The sequence below is a fragment of the Cherax quadricarinatus genome, chromosome 18 (assembly GCF_038502225.1).
Source record: "Cherax quadricarinatus isolate ZL_2023a chromosome 18, ASM3850222v1, whole genome shotgun sequence".
Taxonomy (NCBI): Eukaryota; Metazoa; Arthropoda; class Malacostraca; order Decapoda; family Parastacidae; genus Cherax; species Cherax quadricarinatus.
The window spans coordinates 20,220,168-20,243,420 of record NC_091309.1 but is presented as its reverse complement, the minus strand read 5'-3'; the positions used below and the strand labels follow the sequence as shown (position 1 = coordinate 20,243,420).

The 23,253-nt window shown below is 39.5% G+C and overlaps 1 protein-coding gene across 1 annotated transcript in view; it reads left to right on the top strand.

Moving 5' to 3' along the window:
• Orc2 (origin recognition complex subunit 2) overlaps positions 1 to 23,253 on the top strand; it is a 74,062-nt gene that overhangs the window by 608 nt on the left and 50,201 nt on the right. The window contains exons 2-4 of the mRNA XM_053777725.2: positions 11,137 to 11,274; positions 13,589 to 13,789; positions 22,782 to 22,874. Coding sequence (XP_053633700.1) covers positions 11,137 to 11,274; positions 13,589 to 13,789; positions 22,782 to 22,874 — 432 coding nt within the window. The remainder of the gene's footprint in view (positions 1 to 11,136; positions 11,275 to 13,588; positions 13,790 to 22,781; positions 22,875 to 23,253) is intronic.

Here is a 23,253-nt window from a genome sequence, read left to right as displayed (position 1 = left end):
TAATTATGCAATGCATTTCAGGCAAACTACTCATAAGGCTTACAAACTCTTTAAATCTAAGTATATTTAGGTACAAGTACACCTGAGTACAATTATAATGTGGTATGTTACTAATAATAATAATTATTATTATTATTATTATTATTATTATTATTATTATTTCTACAAGTACATGTACAAGATATACAAACCTAGCTGAGTTTAATGATATACTGTACTACTATATAGAAAGCCGCTTGTTATACATTGCATTTCAGGCAGATTAGGTCAGTTTTGTCCCAGGATGCGACCCACACCAGGTATCAATTTTTATACTGATGGGCCCCTCAAGGGAGGTTCCTTGATGCTGGTGAGGGGCTCTTGATATAGGGAATTGGATCTGTACTCCGATTACCTGAATTGAGCATGAATATCTTCCATCCCCCCACATGCGCTGTATAGTCCTACGGGTTTAGCGCTCCCCATAATTATAATAGTAATAATTATACTTATAGTTGAACATGGACAGCAGGTGTATTATGGAAATGCCTCCTAATGTTTTCCAGCCATACTGGGGATTCGATCTCCGAACCTCAGTGTGTGAGCTGAGTGCACTAGCAATCTAGCTATGGAACACCTAGTCTCACATCATAAAAATCTTTGAAGGAGTTCTGAGAAACAAGATTGCCAACCACTTGGATACCCATCAGTTACACAACCCAGGGCAGCATGTGTTTAGAGCAGGTCGCTCCTGCCTCTCACAACTACTGGACCACGATGACATGGTCTTGGATGCACTGAGGACAAACAAAATGCAGATGTAGTACAGTACACACAGACTTTGCAAAAGCCTTCTACAAAGGTGATCATGGTGTAATAGCACACAAAATATGTGATAAGAAATATAAAAAAGTGGGTAATTGGATCTAAAACTTCCTAACAAACAGAACTCACAGAGTAATAGTAAACAGTAAAGTCAGAGTCAACTACAGTGAAAATCTCAGTCCCACAAGAGACAGAGCTTTTTACCATCCTGCTCCTCATCCTCATATCTGACATACAGATATAAGCCACAGCACTGTGTCTTCCTTTGAAGATGACACCCGAATTTACATGACAGTGTCATTCATTAAAAATACTGCAAGTCTCCAAGCAGATATCAACCAAATCTTTAAATGGGCCACAGAAAACAAAATAAAGTTCATTGAAGACAAATTTCAATTACTCTGCTGTGGAAAACTTGAGGAAATAAAAATTGGATCGGAGTATAAAACAAATTCCAAACAAAAAACTAATTTGAAGGACCTGGGAGTGACAATGTCAGAGAATCTCACTTTCAAAGACCACAACAATGTTTCTATCACATCTGCTAGGAAAATGTTAAGATGGATTATGAGAGCCTTCAAAACTAGGGATGCCAAGCCAATAATGATTCTCTTCAAATTGCTTGTTCTCTCTAGTCTGGAATATTGCTGTACACTAACAGCCTCTTTCAAGGCAGGCAAAATTGCAGACCTGGAGAATATTCAGAGAACTTTCACTGCTTGTAAAAGTGCAGTAAAGCACCTAAATTACTGGGAACAATTGAAGTAATATTTATGAAGGGGTTCAGGGAAGAAAGAAGGCCAGACATGATTCCTGGAGATAGTAAGTACAGTGCCAGCACTCTAAAGGAAGGGTGTTAATGTTGCAGTTTTATAACTGTAGTGTAAGCATGCCTCTGGCAAGACAGTGATGGAGTGAGTGATGAGAGTTTTTCTTTTTCGGGCCACCCTGCCTTGGTGGGAAACGGCTGATGTGTTAATAATAAAAAATAAAATATGATTGAAGTCCTTTGACCTGTACTTCTTGGAATGCAAGCTAGAAAGATACATGATAATATACACTTGGAAAATCTTAGAGGGGGCTTGTCCTAAATCTGCACACAGAAATCACTCCCTATGAAAGCAAAAGACTTAGCAGGCAGTGCAACATCCCCTCAATGAAAAGCAGGGTTGCCATGAGTATGCTAAGAGCCAACACAGTAAGTGTCAGGGGCCTAAGACTGTTCAACTGCCTCCCATCACATAAGTGGGATTACCAATAGACCCTAGGCTGTCTTCAAGAGGGAGCTGGACAGGCAGCCAAAGTCAATGTCTGGCCTGTCAGGCTGTGGTTTGTATGTCAGTTTGCATGCAGCCGGCACTGACAGCCTGGTTGATCAGGCCTTGATCCACTGCATTAACCCTCGAAGCACCCTACAGGTGTATTCCAGGTATAGTAACATGTAAATTACCTCGGATAACCTAGTATATAACTAGTCATTGATTATCAGTACAGGTAAGACACATATGCAACAGTTAGACAACTTTATTCCGAAACGTTTCGCCTACACAGTAGGCTTCTTCAGTCGAATACAGAAAATAGGCAGGAAGAGTAGAGATGTGAAGACGATGTAATCAGTCCATCACCCTTGTAGTCGTAGAATTTGAGGTTGTCAGTCCCTCGGCCTGGAGAAGTTCAGTTCCATAGTCAGGAACTATCTGAAGATCAAGCGACAGATAGTTCCTGACTATGGAACTGAACTTCTCCAGGCCGAGGGACTGACAACCTCAAATTCTACGACTACAAGGGTGATGGACTGATTACATCGTCTTCACATCTCTACTCTTCCTGCCTATTTTCTGTATTCGACTGAAGAAGCCTACTGTGTAGGCGAAACGTTTCGGAATAAAGTTGTCTAACTGTTGCATATGTGTCTTACCTAACAACCTGTCGGTATTGTATACCATTTTGATGTTCATTATCAGTACAGCTTGAGTTATTCATCACAATCACAGGTAATGAAACAGTTGCAAATTACAAACTGGTCAGTTACAAATAAATTACATTAGTCCAGTAACCAGCTTTTTATAGTTTCATTTTTTATTACTTTCAGCCCTGCAAATGTAGATTCTAGTGTGATTTACCGGAGTAGTCCCGGCCTGGGTCTTGTCCATGAGGTGACCCAGCAAATGTAGATATGTGGATAGGTACATGAGGTTGAATTGACGTGGTGAAATATAAACATGAGAATTTACAGATAGTTAATAAATATAACCTTTGGCAGATAGGAAACTTTAGGCATTTTCAGGCAGAATTCCAAATTTTTTGATCTTTCATTTCACAGAGTTTTTGAACAGGTTGAATTGTACACATGGAATGTCAAAGATATAGTTGTTTCTTGTTTTATGTGCATGTGTTCTGTTGCAGCTTTCCAGATAGAATTTAAGATCTGGGTTAATGTTTGAATTGAGTGTCCAGTAGACATAGAAAATGTGAATACTTTTGTTGAAGTGGGGTGTTTGTTGCTTGGAGCCTGAATGAGTAATTATTCTGAGATCTGATTTTTGCTGAGTAACAACAGGTTAAAGGCAATTAGCTGGTTTTGATTCCATGCACAGATACCATAGGTAATGGATGGATAGATTAGAGAGTAGTACAAAGTGTGCAGTAATGTTTATGGAACACATTGGTGTGTTTTTGAGAGAATGCCTGCTATTTTTTTTTTTTTTAGAAATGTTCTGGATGGAAATAAGTCATGCTTGGCTAATAAGCAATTTATTATGAATACAGTATCTAAATACAGTGGTACCTTGGTATACATCCTTAATCCATTCCAGGACCTTGGACTTATACCAAACAGGATGTATACCAAACAAATTTTCCCATAAGAAATATAGGAAAAACGATTAATCCATTCCTGTGAAAAACCATCCTATTGTTGTTGGCATATTATACATTGATGGGGTTGTATAAAATAATTTAAACACTGCTTAATACTAAAATACATAAATACAAAAGAATTAAATGAATAAATGCAAATTTAACTTCACTATACTTTGCTGAAAAGTCGAGTGCCTACTAGGATAGTGCTGAGGAGGAGGAGAAAATGTTATTATGTATTTGGAAGGAGAGCCCCCTTCTCCTTTCTGTCTCTCTTCCCTATTTGGACCTGGTTGAAACTCACCAGGTTTGAGTCTTACTAGAAATCTATCCAAAGAACTTTGCTTCTGCCTTCCCCTCAGGATGTTTCGGAAATGTGACATTGTCTGGTCATTCCAGACAGTGCTATTACAACTTGTTTGGGCTTTGTTGGGGTGGAACTCCTCTGCAAAGTTTTTGATGTCCATCCATTTGGCAAAGATTCCCTTGATTAATGAAGTAGGGGCTTCCTCTATCTCCTCTTCCAAACCTGAAGAGAGTGCATCCATCTTAGTCTTGTGCTCCTTCTCGAGTTCCTGCAGCTCCTCAGTGGTCAGCTCTTCCCTGTGCCCCTCCACTAACTCCTCCACATCACCATCACTCACACCCAGACCCATGGACCTGCCCAGAGAGACAGTATCCTCCACTAGAGACACTGCCTCAAAGCCCTTAGTAGAGGCTTCAGTTTGCAATCCCCACTTTTACTGGCATAGAACAAGAGAGTTAACCTATCCTTCATTGGCTTGTGTCCTAGTAATGCCTTCTCCTCTTGTGTAATATAGGTCCTGATAGGTATTTTCTTCCAAAACAGGCCTGTTTTGTCACAAAAACTTGCTGGGGAATGAAACCCTCAGCCTCCACAAAATCATTGGTGGCATCTTTATCAGCACTGGCTCCCTCCATGCCTCACAACACTGTGAATGTCAGTCCTCTTCTTAAAATTATCAAACCAGCCATGACTGGCTTTAAACACTTCACTTTCTAGGTTCATTCCTGCCTTGTTTTTCAAAAGATCGGCATGCATCAGTTTTGCCTTTTCGCAAATCATTGCCTCTGATACACTATCGCCGGCACACAGTTTTTCTGTTATCCAGAGCAAAAGAAATTTTTCAACATGCTCTAATGTCCCTGATCTTTGTTTGGTAATCAATTTCACCCCCTTCGCAACGTTAGCCGATTTAATATCTCAATTTTTCACAATCATAGATACGTACTGTTGTTCTCGGCATACGGTATGCAGCAGCCAAGTCCCGGATACACATGCCACCTTCGTGTTTTTCTACAATCTCTCTTTTTCACCTCCATGGTGATCCTAACCATTTTCTTTGTTGTTTGGCTCTTCTCATTAACTTTCTTAGAATTCATGGTTAATGAATTTACTAAAAATTTATACAAAAAAACACAAAATCACGTGAAAATTAAGAGAGTTTCAGCGCAGGTTGTACACTGAATGGTAGCAATGGGCGTACTGACGCTAGTGGGCAGTCATGGCTTTGTCTTGAGAGAGAGGTAAACAAGGGTAGAGCACAGTGTCGTGATTCATTTGACCCATACAAGTTCTAGCACGTGAGTCGTATTCCAAACAAAGGATGCATACCAAGCAAAAATTTTTGCATCCAAGCAGAATGTATACCAAGCTGGACTTATTCCAAAGCAGACGTATAGCGAGGTATCACTGTAAAAACATGCAGGAGTCCCCCACTTATACAGCAGGTTAGGTTCCAGGCTACTGCTGTAAAGCTAAAATTGCTGTAAAGTGAAACAGCCTTTTTTCACTTTCAAATGCATATAAAAGCCTGATAATATGTTTATACTATCATGTATTAAGTGAACAATAGAGCTAGGCCTAAAAAATGCATATACAGTATGTATACACATTGCCTTAAAATATTTTCATTGTTAGCATATAGTGAGTGGTGATTATATTTATTGTAGGAAGTCTGAATTAATGAAGAATGGGTATAATTGAAAATCACTGTGTTAGCGAAATGCTACAGTGAAGTGCTGTAAAACTGTGCCTGGAAACAATTTCAAATCATTTTAAAGATAATAAGAGCAGGGCTCAACTACATAAGCCATTGTACCTCTTAAAATGCAACAGCAACATTAAATACAATCATTCAGTTTTTTATTTAGGCCTCATACATAATTTGAAATTTGTACATACAGTGATTGCATGCAAGTTAAATAAAATTTAACCAAGGATAGCCTAATAACATCAAAGAGTGTCGCTTGTTTATATTGGGTTTATTGATATTTTACCATTAGGAGATTATGCTAAAAAAAAAAAAGCTAAATTCTTGATACTGGACTATCACAGACAGAGATCAACTGTTCAGAAAGTTCAAAAGTAAACTGGGACAATTTAGCACCATTCTGGAAATGAATTTAACATAATGATAAATAAATTGCGCAAGGATGTAAATGGGTGTTGGCAAGGTACAGTGGAACCCTGAGTTTCACACGCCTGGAGTTTACCTGGAGTTTACCTGGAGAGAGTTTCGGGGGTCAACGCCCCCGCGGCCCGGTCTGTGACCAGGCCTCCTGGTGGATCAGCGCCTGATCAACCAGGCTGTTGCTGCTGGCTGCACGCAAACCAACGTACGAGCCACAGCCCGGCTGATCAGGAACTGCCTTTAGGTGCTTGTCCAGTGCCAGCTTGAAGACTGCCAGGGGTCTGTTGGTAATCCCCCTTATGTGTGCTGGGAGGCAGTTGAACAGTCTCGGTCCCCTGACACTTATTGTATGGTCTCTTAACGTGCTAGTGACATCCCTGCTTTTCATTGGGGGGATGGTGCATCGTCTGCCAAGTCTTTTGCTTTCGTAGTGAGTGATTTTCGTGTGCAAGTTCGGTACTAGTCCCTCTAGGATTTTCCAGGTGTATATAATCATGTATCTCTCCCTCCTGCGTTCCAGGGAATACAGGTTTAGAAACCTCAAGCGCTCCCAGTAATTGAGGTGTTTTATCTCCGTTATGCGCGCCGTGAAAGTTCTCTGTACATTTTCTAGGTCGGCAATTTCACCTGCCTTGAAAGGTGCTGTTAGAGTGCAGCAATATTCCAGCCTAGATAGAACAAGTGACCTGAAGAGTGTCATCATGGGCTTGGCCTCCCTAGTTTTGAAGGTTCTCATTATCCATCCTGTCATTTTTCTAGCAGATGCGATTGATACAATGTTATGGTCCTTGAAGGTGAGATCCTCCGACATAATCACTCCCAGGTCTTTGACGTTGGTGTTTCGCTCTATTTTGTGGCCAGAATTTGTTTTGTACTCTGATGAAGATTTAATTTCCTCATGTTTACCATATCTGAGTAATTGAAATTTCTCATCGTTGAACTTCATATTGTTTTCTGCAGCCCACTGAAAGATTTGGTTGATGTCCGCCTGGAGCCTTGCAGTGTCTGCAATGGAAGACACTGTCATGCAGATTCGGGTGTCATCTGCAAAGGAAGACACGGTGCTGTGGCTGACATCCTTGTCTATGTCGGATATGAGGATGAGGAACAAGATGGGAGCTAGTACTGTGCCTTGTGGAACAGAGCTTTTCACCGTAGCTGCCTCGGACTTTACTCTGTTGACGACTACTCTCTGTGTTCTGTTAGTGAGGAAATTATAGATCCATCGACCAACTTTTCCTGTTATTCCTTTAGCGCGCATTTTGTGCGCTATTACGCCATGGTCACACTTGTCGAAGGCTTTTGCAAAGTCTGTATATATTACATCTGCATTCTTTTTGTCTTCTAGTGCATTTAGGACCTTGTCGTAGTGAGTATTGTACGCTTTGAGTTTAGACTGCTTTTTTTGGCTCAGTTTTGTACCGAGTTTTGTACTGTGCCTCATATTTAGTACTGCGTACCAGACCTGTCCGCCTGCCCGCACCTGCCCTCATCCCCCATACAGGCTGCGTGAGCCAGTCTGGCCTTGTTTATGCTTGAGTGAACACTAACCTGTGCGCTCATTCAAACATTTCACCATTAATTCATTGTGTTTGGTGCTTGTTTATTAACCCTTTCAGGGTCCGTCCCGTAGATCTACGGCTTTACGTTCAGGGTCCAAACCGTAGATCTACGCCATGAGCTCAGCTCACTCTGATAAACTGTGAGTGGTACATTTGGGCCTAGATATGAGAGAATACATCTATGTGGTATGTGTGCACCACATAAAACAGATCCTGCAGCACACTGTGTATAATGAGAGAAAAAAAATGAAATCATGATTTTTCGATTAAAACAGCAACTTTGCAGTGTTTTTTCGTATGTTTTTTATAGTTGTATTTGCGATTTCTTGGTCTCATTTGATAGAATGGAAGACATATTACAGAAATAGAGATGATTTTGATTGGTTTTTGCACTGGAAATGGCTTGAAACTGAGCTCAAAGTAGCGGAAATGTTAAATTTTTGCCGATATTCAAGAGTAAACAAACGACCTCACACATCTAATACACGTCAGCTGGTGGGTCTAATATGCATTCACAAATATGGTGATGATATTTATACAATTATTACAGTATTGCATAACAGTAAATCTTCTATTTTTTGGTGTGAATAAAAATTCATTATGTGAATAAAAAATCAAAATGGAATTTATTTGTAAAGCCTCAAAACATAACTAATGAACAGAGGATATGTTAGTTTAGTGCCAGGAATGCCTACATTGTTCATTCTGGACCCTATTTTGAAATTGGAATATTTTGAACTTTGTGTTAAATTGGCCAAATTAACAATTTCCGATCACTTTATTTTGTAGTTGAAACAGTTGACTTGGCGATTTCTTGTGCTCAATCGATAGAATAGAAGTAATACTAGTGAAATAGCTAAGAATTTGGTTGATTGGAATAATGTAATTGGCCTAAAATGGGAGTCAAAGTCGGCAAAATCGCCGATTCGTAAATATCGCTGACACATCAAAATTCGCGAGAGCATAATTTCGTCAATTTTCCACCAAATTTCGTACTTTTTGTTTTATTACCTTCACAAAAAGATTCTCTACGATTTCATAAGAAAAAATAACAAATTTTTTTTTTGAAAATTCTTGGACACTGGTGCGTGACTCCAGATTTGGGCCTTGGACCCTGAAAGGGTTAAGTGCGACTGTGAAATAAGCTACCAAGGGCCCAAAGAAGTCTGCTAGTGGCACCCCTGTGGTAAAGAAAGTGAGAAACACCATAGAAGTGAAGAAGGAGATAGTACAAAAATTACGAGAGTTGTGTGCGACTTGTGGAGCTTGCCAGGATATATGGCAAAAGCAAATCAACAATTGCTTCTATCCTGACAAAGAGAAAAGAAATCAAGGAAGCTGATATTGTAAAAGGTGTTGATAAGCTAACCAAAAATAGTCAAAGATGTTGAGAAGTTGTTGCTAGTTTGGATCGACAGTAAACAGAGAGCAGGTGATAGTGTTTTGAAGTTGATCATTTGTGAAAAGGCAAGACAGTTGCATGACGATCTCATAAAGAAACTGCCTGGAACGAGTGCTGCTGTTAGTGACTTAAAGGCCAGCAGAGGCTGGTTTGACAGATTTAAGAAATGTAGTGGCATACACAGTATTGTAAGGCATGGTGAGGCTGCCAGTTCTGACAAGTTGGCAGCTGAAAAAATATGTGCGTGAATTCAAGAGGTACATAGAGACTGAAAAATTCAAACCCCAACAAGTGTTCAGTTGTGATGAAACAGGCCTGTTTTGGAAGAAAATGCCAGAGAGGACCTACAAAACACAGGAGGAAAAGGCACTGTCAGGACACATGCTTATGAAAGACAGGCTAACTCTCTTGTTCTGTGCTAATGCTAGTGGAGATTTTAAAGTGAAGCCTTTACTGATGTATCACTCAGAAAATCCAAGAGTGTTCAAGAAAAACAATGTCGGCAAGAATAGATTGTGTGTGTTGTAGAAAGCTAATAATGAGGCATGGGTCACAAGGCAAATTTTCATAGAGTGGGTCCATGAAGAGTTTGGCCCAAGTGTGAAAAAATACCTCCTGGAAAAAATTTGCCACTCAAGTGCCTCCTGTTACTGGACAATGCTCCTGCACACCCTCCAAACTTGATAGACCTATTGTTTAGGGAATTCGGTTTCATCACAGTGAAATTCTTGCCTCCTCACACCACTCCTCTCCTCCAGACCATGGACCAGCAGGTCAATTCTAACTTCAAAAAAAAACTACACCAAAGCAGTGTTTCAGAAGTGCTTTGATGTGACCTCAGACACTCAGTTGACTCTAAGAGAGTTCTGGAAGAATTACTTCAATATCTACAATTGCATAAGCCTTATAAGTAAGGCTTAGGAGGGAGTGACTTCCAGGACTTTGTACTCTGCTTGGAGACAGTTGTGACTAGATTGTGTCCAAAAGAGGGATTTTGAAGGGTGTGAGGCTGACCCTGACCCTGCCGACCCTCTGCCTGTTGTGGAAGGTATTGTGGCACTGGGGAAATCCATGGGGTTGAAGGTGAGTGGCGAGGATGTCGAAGAGTTGGTGGACGACTACAGGGAAAAGGTAACAACTGAAGAGCTGCAAGAGTTTCATTTGGAACAGCATCAGATCACAGCTAAGGAACTTGCTTCAGAGGAGGAGGAAGAGGGAGTGGATGAGGTGCCTTCTTCATAGATTAAAGAGATTTCTGCAATGTGGAATAAGGTGCAGGCATTTGCTGAAAAATATCACCCTGACCAATCTGCAACAAGTTCAGTGACAGAACCATGTCCCATTTTAGGGAAATCTTAAAGAGGTGCAAGAGACAGAGGACTATGGACAGTTATTTTGTGAGACAGGGGTCCAGTGACCCTCAAGCTGGTCCTAGTAGCATTGAAAGACAAAGATGGGAAGTAACCCCAGATAAGGACTTGTTACCTAAAGTCTTTAAGGAAGGGGATTCCCCTTCCAAACAATAAGTGCTCCCTCACTCCTCCTTCCTGTCTTCAGATGCCAGCCACAGTCTTCAATAAAGGTAAGTAAATGTTGTTTTAAATGTTTATTTAAGTGTTTTATTTATCTATTGTATTACTGATTTAAGTAATATGCGTGTTGGCTGGTAACCCCTTCTCTTGTAGAAATTACGAAATTTAAAAAGAGAAACTTTTGTTTTTCTTTTTGGGCCACCCTGCCTTGGTGGGATATGGCCAGTTTGTTGAAAAAAAAAATTTTATCTGTGTTGTGTGTATGTAAAACTATAGTTATTCTCAAAAAAAATGTATTTTTTGTGAATATTTTTGTGGGTCTGGAACGGATTAATTATTTCTTATGGGAAATATTGCTTAGACTTTAGTACGTTTCGACTTTAGTACTAGCTCCTGGAACGGATTAAGTACAAAACTCGAGGTTCCACTGTACTATTGTTCTAAAATTGAGGCATGTAAGAACATCTAAAATGCTCTTCATTGCTGCTGTATAGTATAGTATAATGTAATTGATGGCTCTTAACATAGTTATACTTTTACAGGAACACCAATACCTCTATCTCAGCGTGGCTCTGGCAGACTTACTATGGGTTCTAGGACCTCTGCTGGAGACACCATAGAATTACCCCCACTGCAAGAAATGGATGAGGAAGTTGTAGACATTTTCTATAAACCAACAGGTTTGGATAGTTTCTTATGGCACTTAAAGATTCTGTGCATGATAAAAATAACATTGCAAAATATTTAAACACCTAGGCAAATTTATGTTCATGTCTTTATTAATTTTTTCTTTATTATTTTAAAGATAAACGTTTAAGGTCATATCTTTATTTAGGTTTCTTTTAACTTATTTTGAACATACTTAATGTAATAGTTACCTACCAATAATGCTTACTCTGGTTTTGATTGTTTTAAAGCCAGTGACATATGGTAATTATACTTGAAAAATGGGTGCTGAGTTAACTACTAGTAAGGCTTTTAAATTTGGCATTTATAATAGCTTACGTAGATAGTAATTGTCAAGGAAGGTACTATACTCCTCCCCTGTCATACAAGTTAATAACATTCTTGTTAAACATATGGTATTCTCTCTCTTTCAGGATTACACTATTATTTCATATATCCTCTGTCTCATGAGCATTAAAATAGCAGTTAATCTTATTAATGTCTAGTTTTATTCAAAACCAGTTAAATTTCCTTTTCATTTCCTTGTAGAAAGTGGGTTAGAGTCATTGCCCCCTCAAAGCCATATCTGTGTTACGTATATGGCAACAAAATTGCCTGAAATGAGACTGATAATTCTTTTTTGTGCATTTTTTATTTTTTTAACACATCTGCTGTTTCCCACCAAGGCAGGGTGGCCCGAAAAAGAGAAGCTTTCATCATCATTCACTCCATCACTGTCTTGCCAGAGGCATGCTTACACTACAGTTATAAAACTGCAACATTAACACCCCTCCTTCAGAGTGCCGGCACTGTACTTCCCATCTCCAGCACTCAAGTCCAGCCTGCCAGTTTCCCTGAATCCCTTCATAAATGTTACCTTGCTCACACTCCAACAGCACATCAAGTCCTAAAAACCATTTGTCTCCATTCACTCCTATCTAACACACTCATGCATGCTTGCTGGAAGTTCAAGCCCCTTGCACACAAAACCTCCTTTACCCCCTTCCCCCAACCTTTCCTAGGCTGACCGCTACCCCACCTTCCCTCCACTACAGATTTATACACTCTTGAAGTCATTCTATTTTGTTCCATTCTCTCTACATGTCGAACCACCTCAGCAACCCCTCAGCTCGCTGGATAATAGTTTTGGTAATCCCGCACCTCCTCCTAATTTCCAAACTACGAATTCTCTGCATTATATTCACATCACACATTGCCCTCAAGCACAACATCTCCATGACCTCCAGCCTTCTCCTTGTTGCAACATTCGCCACCCGTGCTTCACACCCATATAGGAGCATTGGTATAAATATACTCTCATGTAATAACCAGAAAGAAAAGACAAAAAAGCTTAAATTGATATACAGTAGTCTGATTTAATCTACATAGATATTTTTAGGGATGTTACAAAAGTACATTGTATGAATAGAAGGGTCTTTTATATCTTAGCACTGTTTAAGCCAAAGTAAAATTGATTTGGCAATGCTGCTCTTGTTGCTAAGCGGCATTGCTGTGATAATTCTGATGACTGCATCACGCTTCAGGAATAAAGAAGGTTTGCCTGTGGCAATATGTCTGAATATCACATGGCTATTTGATTGTACAGGGTTATCCTCCTGAATGTGTAGCACTTGCTGTTGAGTACTACACTATAGGTATTATTTCTGCCTAGATACTTGATTGAAAGATGCCATGGTGGTTATAATCAGCTTTAGCTCATCCTTGATTCTGATATTTTCCCAGAGTGTTATTGGTATTTCTAGTTTTGTTGAAAAAACAGCATGTCTCCTTTCATCTCTAGTTTTATTTCTTCCTTTTTACATGTCATAAGCTAAGGCTTTTCTCATGAAAGAGTATCTTTCAGACATTATTTAACTCATTGGGCTGGTGTGGACATAGAGAAAATGAAACAGATTATCAAATACTACCGCCTGCCAAGTACAGTAATTATCTGAAGTTATGATGGCTAGATTCTCTGTTCACCAGTTGTGAGACAAATGTACCTGTCATTGGGAAAAAGTATATTTCTTTATTTCTCATTTGATATTCCTTCCATGGACATCCAAGGCAAACCATGCTAATTCATAGTGCTAATTTCATGTTATGTGTTTTTTAACACCGGCCATCTCCCACCAAGGCAGGGTGACTCAAAAAAGAAGACACACTTTTTACATTTAGTATTATATACAGGAGAAAGGGTTACTAGCCCCTTGCTCCCGGCATTTTAGTTGCCTCTTATGACATGTATGGCATATTGAGGAAGGATTCTTTTCCACTTTCTCCATGAATATACTATGTATTTTTATTATGTAACTTTTAACTTTTCAGAATTACTTGGAGAAAGCCCTCTCAAAGGTAGCTCTGTCTTTGGTTTTTGCACACCAAAAAAAAAATGGGGCATGCTGGAGAAGGCTGAATCTGTAAAGAAGAAATATGGTTCTCCATCGACCCCAAAAACTCCTAAATCATCCTTGAAGCAGTACCCAAGTACTCCGACAACTCCAAAGAGGCCAAGCACAGATTCAAAAAGTTTGTGTTGTTGATCTTGCTCTGTAATGCCAGTCTTATGAAAATGTAGCTCTTGCAAACCTTCCTCATAGCTCGACTATTTCTGCTCCTGTATACTAGTCTGGGTGCATACCTTTAAACTTGCTACAAGTTTCCATTGCATCTAACTAAATGGGGGATTCCACAGTAGTGCTTTATACTTAAGGACCAATTGTACACATTAGTTAGAAGTGACCTGTAGTTTGAGCCTATATCAAGATTTCTGAAGACTCTTTTATTTTTTCTCCTTACTTTCCTATCATATACTTGCTAATGTTATTTTTTTTGTGTGCTTGTGGGGGACATATTTATTGTGATAGTTGCTCCTAAGATTTTGTCATTTGTCCTTGACTATTTTCAGATTTCCCTTGTGGCCATTTTCATTACTTGAGTACATATGCTACATGGTAACTGTTGTAGCCATTTGATTGTTTTTGTATAATTCTTTCAGGTTTTGTCTTCTGTATACCCATAAATATTGAAATATGTTTTTCTTACCTGTTAGGTGAGAAATATGTAGGAGTCTACCCCACTAGGAAGTTTTAAGATTCATTTGATAGCCATGTAGGGTCTAGCACTCATCCCTAGGCCACACAGCAAGTTGTATTGCTCATGTAACATTCCATCCTCACTGAGACTTCTTGTTTCTGGTCATTCAGGTATTCTTTAATCATTGATAGGTTTTTAGGCTTGGGAGATAGACTTCCCATTTTTTAAGCAATGTTAATACTTTTTTAGGCACTTATGATGTTGCCTAGGTGTCTTATTAGTTTTCCTCGTATCTTTCTATTATGTACACTGCATAGTATACTTGTCGAGGACTAGATTGCACCCGATTCCCCCTGGCTGTATATGACCACTATGGGCTTAGCCCTCTCCCCATGAGTGTAATAATAATAAGAAGAATACTAATAATAAATGTCAAGGATAAGGGTCTGTAATTTATGGCTTTATTCCAGTCTTCTTGCATATTGAACATACAATTTCTATCTTGCAGGTATCTGGAAGTTCCCATGCTTTTTTTTTTTTTTTTTACACAGGTCATCTCCCACTGAGGTAGAATTCCCTTGTCTATAGTGATATTTGTATATCCTGATAGTCCTTTTGATGTCCAGTGAGATATTATGTTGTCTTGTATTTATAGAGTACCTTCAGGAACTTCATTATTTCCTTACTTGTTTTCTCTGTGCGAGTCCTTTTTGCTTTTGATCATGGTCCATACTCACCTTAGAAAAAACTAGAATATTCTACTAAATTCCTCACATACCTCTCTCTCATAATCTACAGTTAGTCAACCATCTTTTCTCAGCTCTATCACCTCAACTTTTACTGACTTTTTTTTTTTTTGTATTATATGGCTGTGATTTTGTGTATAGGGCAAGGAGGAATAACATCTTTAGGAGTGAGGAAGAGCCAGTTGTGAGTGTGGGGGAAGTTCGTGAGGCAGTAGGTAAAATGAAAGGGTGTAAGGCAGCTGGGATTGATGGGATAAAGATAGAAATGTTAAAAGCAGGTGGGGATATAGTTTTGGAGTGGTTGGGGCAATTATTTAATAAATGTATGGAAGAGGGTAAGGTACCTAGGGATTGGCAGAGAGCATGCATAGTTCCTTTGTATAAAGGCAAAGGGGACAAAAGAGAGTGCAAAAATTATAGGGGGATAAGTCTGTTGAGTATACCTGGTAAAGTGTATGGTAGAGTTGTTATTGAAAGAATTAAGAGTAAGACAGAGAATAGGATAGCAGATGAACAAGGAGGCTTTAGGAAAGGTAGGGGGTGTGTGGACCAGGTGTTTACAGTGAAACATATAAGTGAACAGTATTTGTATAAGGCTGAAGAGGTCTTTGTGGCATTTATGGATTTGGAAAAGGTGTATGACAGGGTGGATAGGGGGGCAATATGGCAGATGTTGCAGGTGTATGGTGTAGGAGGTAGGTTACTGAAAGCAGTGAAGAATTTTTACGAGGATAGTGAGGCTCAAGTTAGAGTATGTAGGAAAGAGGGAAATTATTTCCCAGTAAAAGTAGGCCTTAGACAGGGATGTGTGATGTCACCGTGGTTGTTTAATATATTTATAGATGGGGTTGTAAGAGAAGTAAATGCGAGGGTCTTGGCAAGAGGCGTGGAGTTAAAAGATAAAGAATCACACATAAAGTGGGAGTTATCACAGTTGCTCTTTGCTGATGACACCGTGCTCTTGGGAGATTCTGAAGAGAAGTTGCAGAGATTGGTGGATGAATTTGGTAGGGTGTGCAAAAGAAGAAAATTAAAAGTGAATACAGGAAAGAGTAAGGTTATGAGGATAACAAAAAGATTAGGTGATGAAAGATTGGATATCAGATTGGAGGGAGAGAGTATGGAGGAGGTGAATGTATTCAGATATTTGGGAGTGGACGTGTCAGCGGATGGGTCTATGAAAGATGAGGTGAATCATAGAATTGATGAGGGGAAAAGGGTGAGTGGTGCACTTAGGAGTCTGTGGAGACAAAGAACTTTGTCCTTGGAGGCAAAGAGGGGAATGTATGAGAGTATAGTGTTACCAACGCTCTTATATGGGTGTGAAGCACGGGTGATGAATGTTGCAGCGAGGAGAAGGCTGGAGGCAGTGGAGATGTCATGTCTGAGGGCAATGTGTGGTGTGAATATAATGCAGAGAATTCGCAGTTTGGAAGTTAGGAGGAGGTGCGGGATTACCAAAACTGTTGTCCAGATGGCTGAGGAAGGGTTCTTGAGGTGGTTCGGACATGTAGAGAGAATGGAATGAAACAGAGTGACTTCAAGAGTGTATCAGTATGTAGTGGAAGGAAGGCGGGGTAGGGGTTGGCCTAGGAAAGGTTGGAGGGAGGGGGTAAAGGAGGTTTTGTGTGCGAGGGGCTTGGACTTCCAGCAGGCATGCGTGAGCGTGTTTGATAGGAGTGAATGGAGACAAATGGTTTTTAATACTTGACGTGCTGTTGGAGTGTGAGCAAAGTAACATTTATGAAGGGGTTCAGGGAAACCGGCAGGCCAGACTTGAGTCCTGGAGATGGGAAGTACAGTGCCTGCACTCTGAAGGAGGGGTGTTAATGTTGCAGTTTAAAAACTGTAGTGTAAAGCACCCTTCTGGCAAGACAGTGATGGAGTGAATGATGGTGAAAGTTTTTCTTTTTTCGGGCCACCCTGCCTTGGTGGGAATCGGCCAGTGTGTTAATAAATAAAAAAAATTATATGGCTATGAAGTAGCTTAACTCTTTTATTGCTTTGTTATTCATTTTGAATTCCCTCTCCCCACTTACCTTTTTTCAGGAAATCATTTCTATTCCTGCTTGTTTTTCTGTGGGTAGTGTTCACACTGTATTCCTTCCTTGCTCTTTTGTTCCTGTGCTACTTGTGTGATTACCTATTTTGAGTTTGTGGAGGATGAGCTGCAGCTTATGGACCTGCATTCTAACTTTTTATTCACTAATGTGAAATAGCTATACAGTATTGTGGTTGCATCTGAACCCCTATGTAGTGTACACTTCTACAGTGTTGATATATTATCTAGCTTATTTCATTTTCTCCGGTGAAAACTTGTTTCCTAATATGTCTGTGGCTCAGTTTCTACTTGTCCTATACTGTTCTAGTAAAGAGCCTGTGTGTGGAGGATATGGTTATTGGTTGCTGCCATTGCCATATTGGCATCCAGTATTACTGGAAGTCTGTATTACTGGATGCCATATTGGCATCTAGTAATACAGAAGACACATCTCAAGATTATGTTTAGTTTCCATATACATATAGGTGCACCTATGTTGTCTACCTCCCTGGAGGCAGTATATGTTTCTGCTTTTTATTGTACCTATCTAAATTTTTTTTACTTATCAGCTTTTAGCTCCTAACTTTACTGTTCACATATCTGTATTTTGAGTGAAGATAAGTGCAGAAAAAAGCTATGAAATGAAGAACTTTCTATTTTGCACAATTGTACTTTCCATGTTTATAATACTGTATACTACCTTATATAATGTTAGCCACCATACACTTTAAAAATACTGTACAGTAGGGCCCCGCTTTACGGCGTTTCACTAATACGGACTTTTCAAATTATGGCCAAAACTCGCTGTACGGCTCCCCCTGTCTTTCTAATATGTCCACCGCGCCCCACCTGGTTTGTTTGCATTCTCTGTGAGCACGACTCTCCATGATATTTGGAAACTTTCCAAAATTTCAAGTGTTTTAAAGTTATTTCATGCAGAGTACCCTTGAATTTTGTCCCCCTTGAATATCATGAATTTTGGAAATCAGCGACTTTTTTCATCAAAATATTGGCTCGATTTTTGTGACTTGGCTTAGAAATCGGCAGTCATATGAAATGCCTCCTGGTAATAGACATTGCTCCTGCTCATCCTCCAGACTTGGAAGAGCAAATGGTGAAGGAGTTTAATTTCATCACAGTGAAGTTCTTGCCCCCTAATACCACTCTCCTCCAGCCCATGGACCAGCAGATCATTTCAAACTTCTAAAAGCTCTACACCAAAGCAATGTTTCAAAGGTGCTTTAACATAACCTCGGACTCTGAATTGACCCTAAGAGAGTTCTGGAAAGATCACTTCAATATCCTCATTTGCATAAACCTTATAGGTAAGGCTTGGCAGGGAGTGACTTCCAGGACGAAGAACTCTGCTTGGAGAAAATTGTGGCCAGAATGTGTCCTCGGCAAAGATTTTGAAGGGTTTGAGGCTGACCCTGACAAACCTATGCCAGTTGTAGAATCTATTGTGGCATTCGGGAAGTCATTGGGGGTGGAGGTTAGTGGCGAGGATGTGGAAGAGTTGGTGGAGGATCATGATGAAGAGCTAACCACTGAAGAGCTGCTAGACCTTAATCTGCAACAGCAACAGACCACAACTCAGGAAATTGCTTCAGAGGAGGAGGAAGAGAGAGGGAAGAAGTTGCTTTCTTCAGAGAATAAGGAGATGTGTGCAATGTGGACTAGGATGGAAAGATTTGTGGAGGAACATCACCCTGACAAAGCTGTTGCAGGCCGTGTATGTAACATGTTCAATGACAGTGTCTTGTCTCATTTTAGGCAAATTTTAAAGAAGCACCAGAAACAGACCTTTCTGGAAAAATTTTTTGAGTGACAGGGGTCCAGTGGCTCTCAAGCTGGTCCTAGTGGCATTAAAAAACAAAGAAGGGAAGTAACCCCAAGAAGAACTTGGTACCTGAAGTCTTTATGGAAGGGGATTTTCCTTCCAAACAGTAGCAACTCCTCCATCCTCTCTCCTCCTCTCGTCTTCCACACATCAACAACTCTTCAATAAAGGTAAGTGTCAAAGTTATTATTGTTTTATTCTTCATGTCTCATTGTTTTCTGTGTAGATAAATGTACATTTAATGTAAAAAAAATATTTTTTTAATACTTTTGGGTATCTGGAATGGATTAATTTGATTTACATTATTTCTTATGGGAAAAATGGTTTTGAAAATTGTGAATTTTGAATTTCGGCAGACTCTCTGGAATGGATTAATCATGAAATTCAAAGGTCCACTGTATTTTATATAAACTCTGATAATTATACTTATGTGTACCTGTACCTAACTAAACTTACATACTGTGCTGGCATGCAGGTACACATTAAAATCACTAAGAGTGTCTTATTAATTTTGAGGATGCAATAATAATAATAATAATAATAATAATAATAATAATAATAATAATAATACACAATAATACACAATAATAATCACTCTGAGGTGCATTACATGTCATATACTATTATGTTAACATGAACATTTTCATTACTTCATCTATGATATTTTTTCAACATTATATAATAAACATGCTATGTAACATATAAACATGATAAATACACACACAGTGGAATAAATTAATATAAATATAAGATGTTAGGTGTAGATAAATGTGTATCAACCATAACCAGACGCGTTCGTGTTTGTTTACATCCTCCACGTCTCTCTACTCTCTCATTTACTCGTTCTCTCTCTCCTGTTTATTCGTTTTACTTCATTACTCACCTCTCACCCTACATTAAGACTACAAATATTTTAAGGTAATTAATGAATGTACAGTGGACCCTCCTTTTCGTTGTTCTCTGATATCGCCGATTTCCATTTTCGTCGACTATGTTCGTCGAAATTTTGGTTCCGTTTTCGTTGATTTCCTCCATTTTTGTCAATTGTACGGAACCTGTCCAGTGCCCAGCACGCAGACAAAGCCACCTCCCTCACACACATTCTCAGGCAGTGTAGAGTTGTTTCTCCGTGAGTGAACATATCCTGCCAGGTCATATGAAACATTTCTTAATAATCCATTGTTTTTGGCACTTGTTTATTGTGTGTGACTGCTAAATAAGCCACCATGGACCCAAAGAAAGCTCCTAGTGCCAGTTCTTTGGTAAAGAAAGTGAGGAATACCGTAGAAATGAAAAAAGAAATTGTTCAGAAATATGATAGTGGCATACGCATTGCTGAACTCGGCACGATGTATGGGAAGGCGTTATCAACCACCAGCTCCATTGTGGCAAAGACAAAAGAAATCACGAAAGCTGATGTTGCGAAAGGGGTGAATGCGATAACCAAACAGAGATCCCAAACAATTGAAGAAATGGAGAAATTGTTGTTGGTGTGGGTCGGAGAGAAAGAGTTAGCAGGAGATAGTGTTGTGCAGTCAATAATATGTGAAAAGGCAAGGCAGTTGCATGGCGATCTCATAAAGAAACTGCTTGAAACGAATGTTGATTTTGGTGAATTTAAGGCTGGCACAGGCTGGTTTGAAAAATTCAAGAAGCATAATGGCATACACAGTGTTGTAAGGCATGGTGAGGGTGTTAGTTCAGACAAACAAGTAGCTGAAAAATTCGTGTGGGAATTCAAGGGTTATGTAGAGGCTGAAAAATTCCAATGCCAGCAAGTGTTCAGTTGTGACAAAACAGGCCTGTTTTGGAAGAAAATGCCAAAGAGGACCTACATCACACAGGAGGAAAAGGCACTCCCAGGACACAAGCCTATGAAAGATAGGCTAACTCTCTTGTTGTGTGGTAATGCAAGTGGGGATTTCAAAGCGAAGCCTTTACTCGTGTATCACTCTGAAAATCCCAGTGTGTTCAAGAAACAGCTTTTTTTTTTTTTTTTCTTTTCAACAAGTCGGCCGTCTCCCACCGAGGCAGGGTGACCCAAAAAAGAAAGAAAATCCCCAAAAAGAAAATACTTTCATCATCATTCAACACTTTCACCACTTTTGCACATTATCACTGTTTTTGCAGAGGTGCTCAGAATGCAACAGTTTAGAAGCATACACATATAAAGATACACAACATATCCCTCCAAACTGCCAATATCCCAAACCCCTCCTTTAAAGTGCAGGCATTGTACGTACTTCCCATTTCCAGGACTCAAGTCCGACTATATGAAAATAACCGGTTTCCCTGAATCCCTTCACTAAATATTACCCTGCTCACACTCCAACAGATCGTCAGGGCCCAAGTACCATTCGTCTCCATTCACTCCTATCTAACACGCTCACGCACGCTTGCTGGAAGTCCAAGCCCCTTGCCCCCAAAACCACCTTTACCCCCTCTCTCCAACCCTTTCGAGGACGACCCCTACCCCGCCTTCCTTCCCCTATAGATTTATATGCTTTCCATGCCATTCTACTTTGATCCATTCTCTCTAAATGACCAAACCACCTCAACAACCCCTCCTCTGCCCTCTGACTAATACTTTTATTAACTCCACACCTCCTCCTAATTTCCACACTCTGAATTTTCTGCATAATATTTACACCACACATTGCCCTTAAACAGGACATGTCCACTGCCTCCAACCGTCTCCTCGCTGCTGCATTTACCACCCAAGCTTCACACCCATATAAGAGTGTTGGTACTACTATACTTTCATACATTCCCTTCTTTGCCTCCATAGATAATGTTTTTTGACTCCACATATACCTCAACGCACCACTCACCTTTTTTCCCTCATCAATTCTATGATTAACCTCATCCTTCATAAATCCATCCGCCGACACGTCAACTCCCAAGTATCTGAAAACATTCACTTCTTCCATACTCCTCCTCCCCAATTTGATATCCAATTTTTCTTTATCTAAATCATTTGATACCCTCATCACCTTACTCTTTTCTATGTTCACTTTCAACTTTCTACCTTTACACACATTCCCAAACTCATCCACTAACCTTTGCAATTTTTCTTTAGAATCTCCCATAAGCACAGTATCATCAGCAAAAAGTAACTGTGTCAATTCCCATTTTGAATTTGATTCCCCAAAATTTAATCCCACCCCTCTCCCGAACACCCTAGCATTTACTTCCTTTACAACCCCATCTATAAATATATTAAACAACCATGGTGACATTACACATCCCTGTCTAAGACCTACTTTTACCGGGAAGTAGTCTCCCTCTCTTCTACACACCCTAACCTGAGCCTCACTATCCTCATAAAAACTCTTTACAGCATTTAATAACTTACCACCTATTCCATATACTTGCAACATCTGCCACATTGCTCCTCTATCCACTGTATCATATGCATTTTCTAAATCCATAAATGCAATAAAAACTTCCCTACCTTTATCTTAATACTGTTCACATATATGCTTCACTGTAAACACTTGATCTACACATCCCCTACCCACTCACCCTACATTAAAACTACAAATATTTTAAGGTAAGTAATGGGTGTACTGTGTGTGTATTTTACCTTTTATTGTTTTTAATGCCTAGTTCTATTGCTAATGTAATATATGTTAGTGTAAACTTATGTGGCATTTAAATGCATTTATAAGTGGAAAAAATGGCGTTCCACTTTCTGGCGATGTCCGCTTTCCGGTGGTAGCCTGGAACCTAACCTGCCATACAGGTGGGGCCCTAATGTATATAGGTATGCAAATGGTTTGTAGTATAAAATGAAAGAAATTCTAAATGCTTAAACAGTGTGGGATATCTCTGTAATAATTCCAACATGTTTTGCAGGTGGATTTACAACCCCAAGGAGTACAAGAAGGCTATCAGGAGTTGTGCAGGAAGTTAGAACACCTTACAGCTTCAGGAAGAAAGTAAAACAGCGTAAGTTTTTTTTTTCCAGTGACATGTAAATATGCAGCACTGACAGTTGTGTGGTTAGTTACATTTACTGTCCACGTCTCACATTAAAATTGTTTCATTTCAGTGTACTGTAGGTTCTTTGGGATAGTTTTTCCAAAAATTTTTACAAGATACAAATTATTTTCATGTACTGTGTTTAAACCCTTTCAGGGTCCATGCCGTAGATCTACGGCTTTATGTTCAGGGTCCAAACCGTAGATCTACGCCATGAGCTCAGCTCACTCTGATAAGCTGTGAGTGGTAAATTTGGGCCTAGATATGAGAGAATACATCTATGTGGTATGTGTGCACCACATAAAACAAATCCTGCAGCACACAGTGTATAATGAGAGAAAAAAAA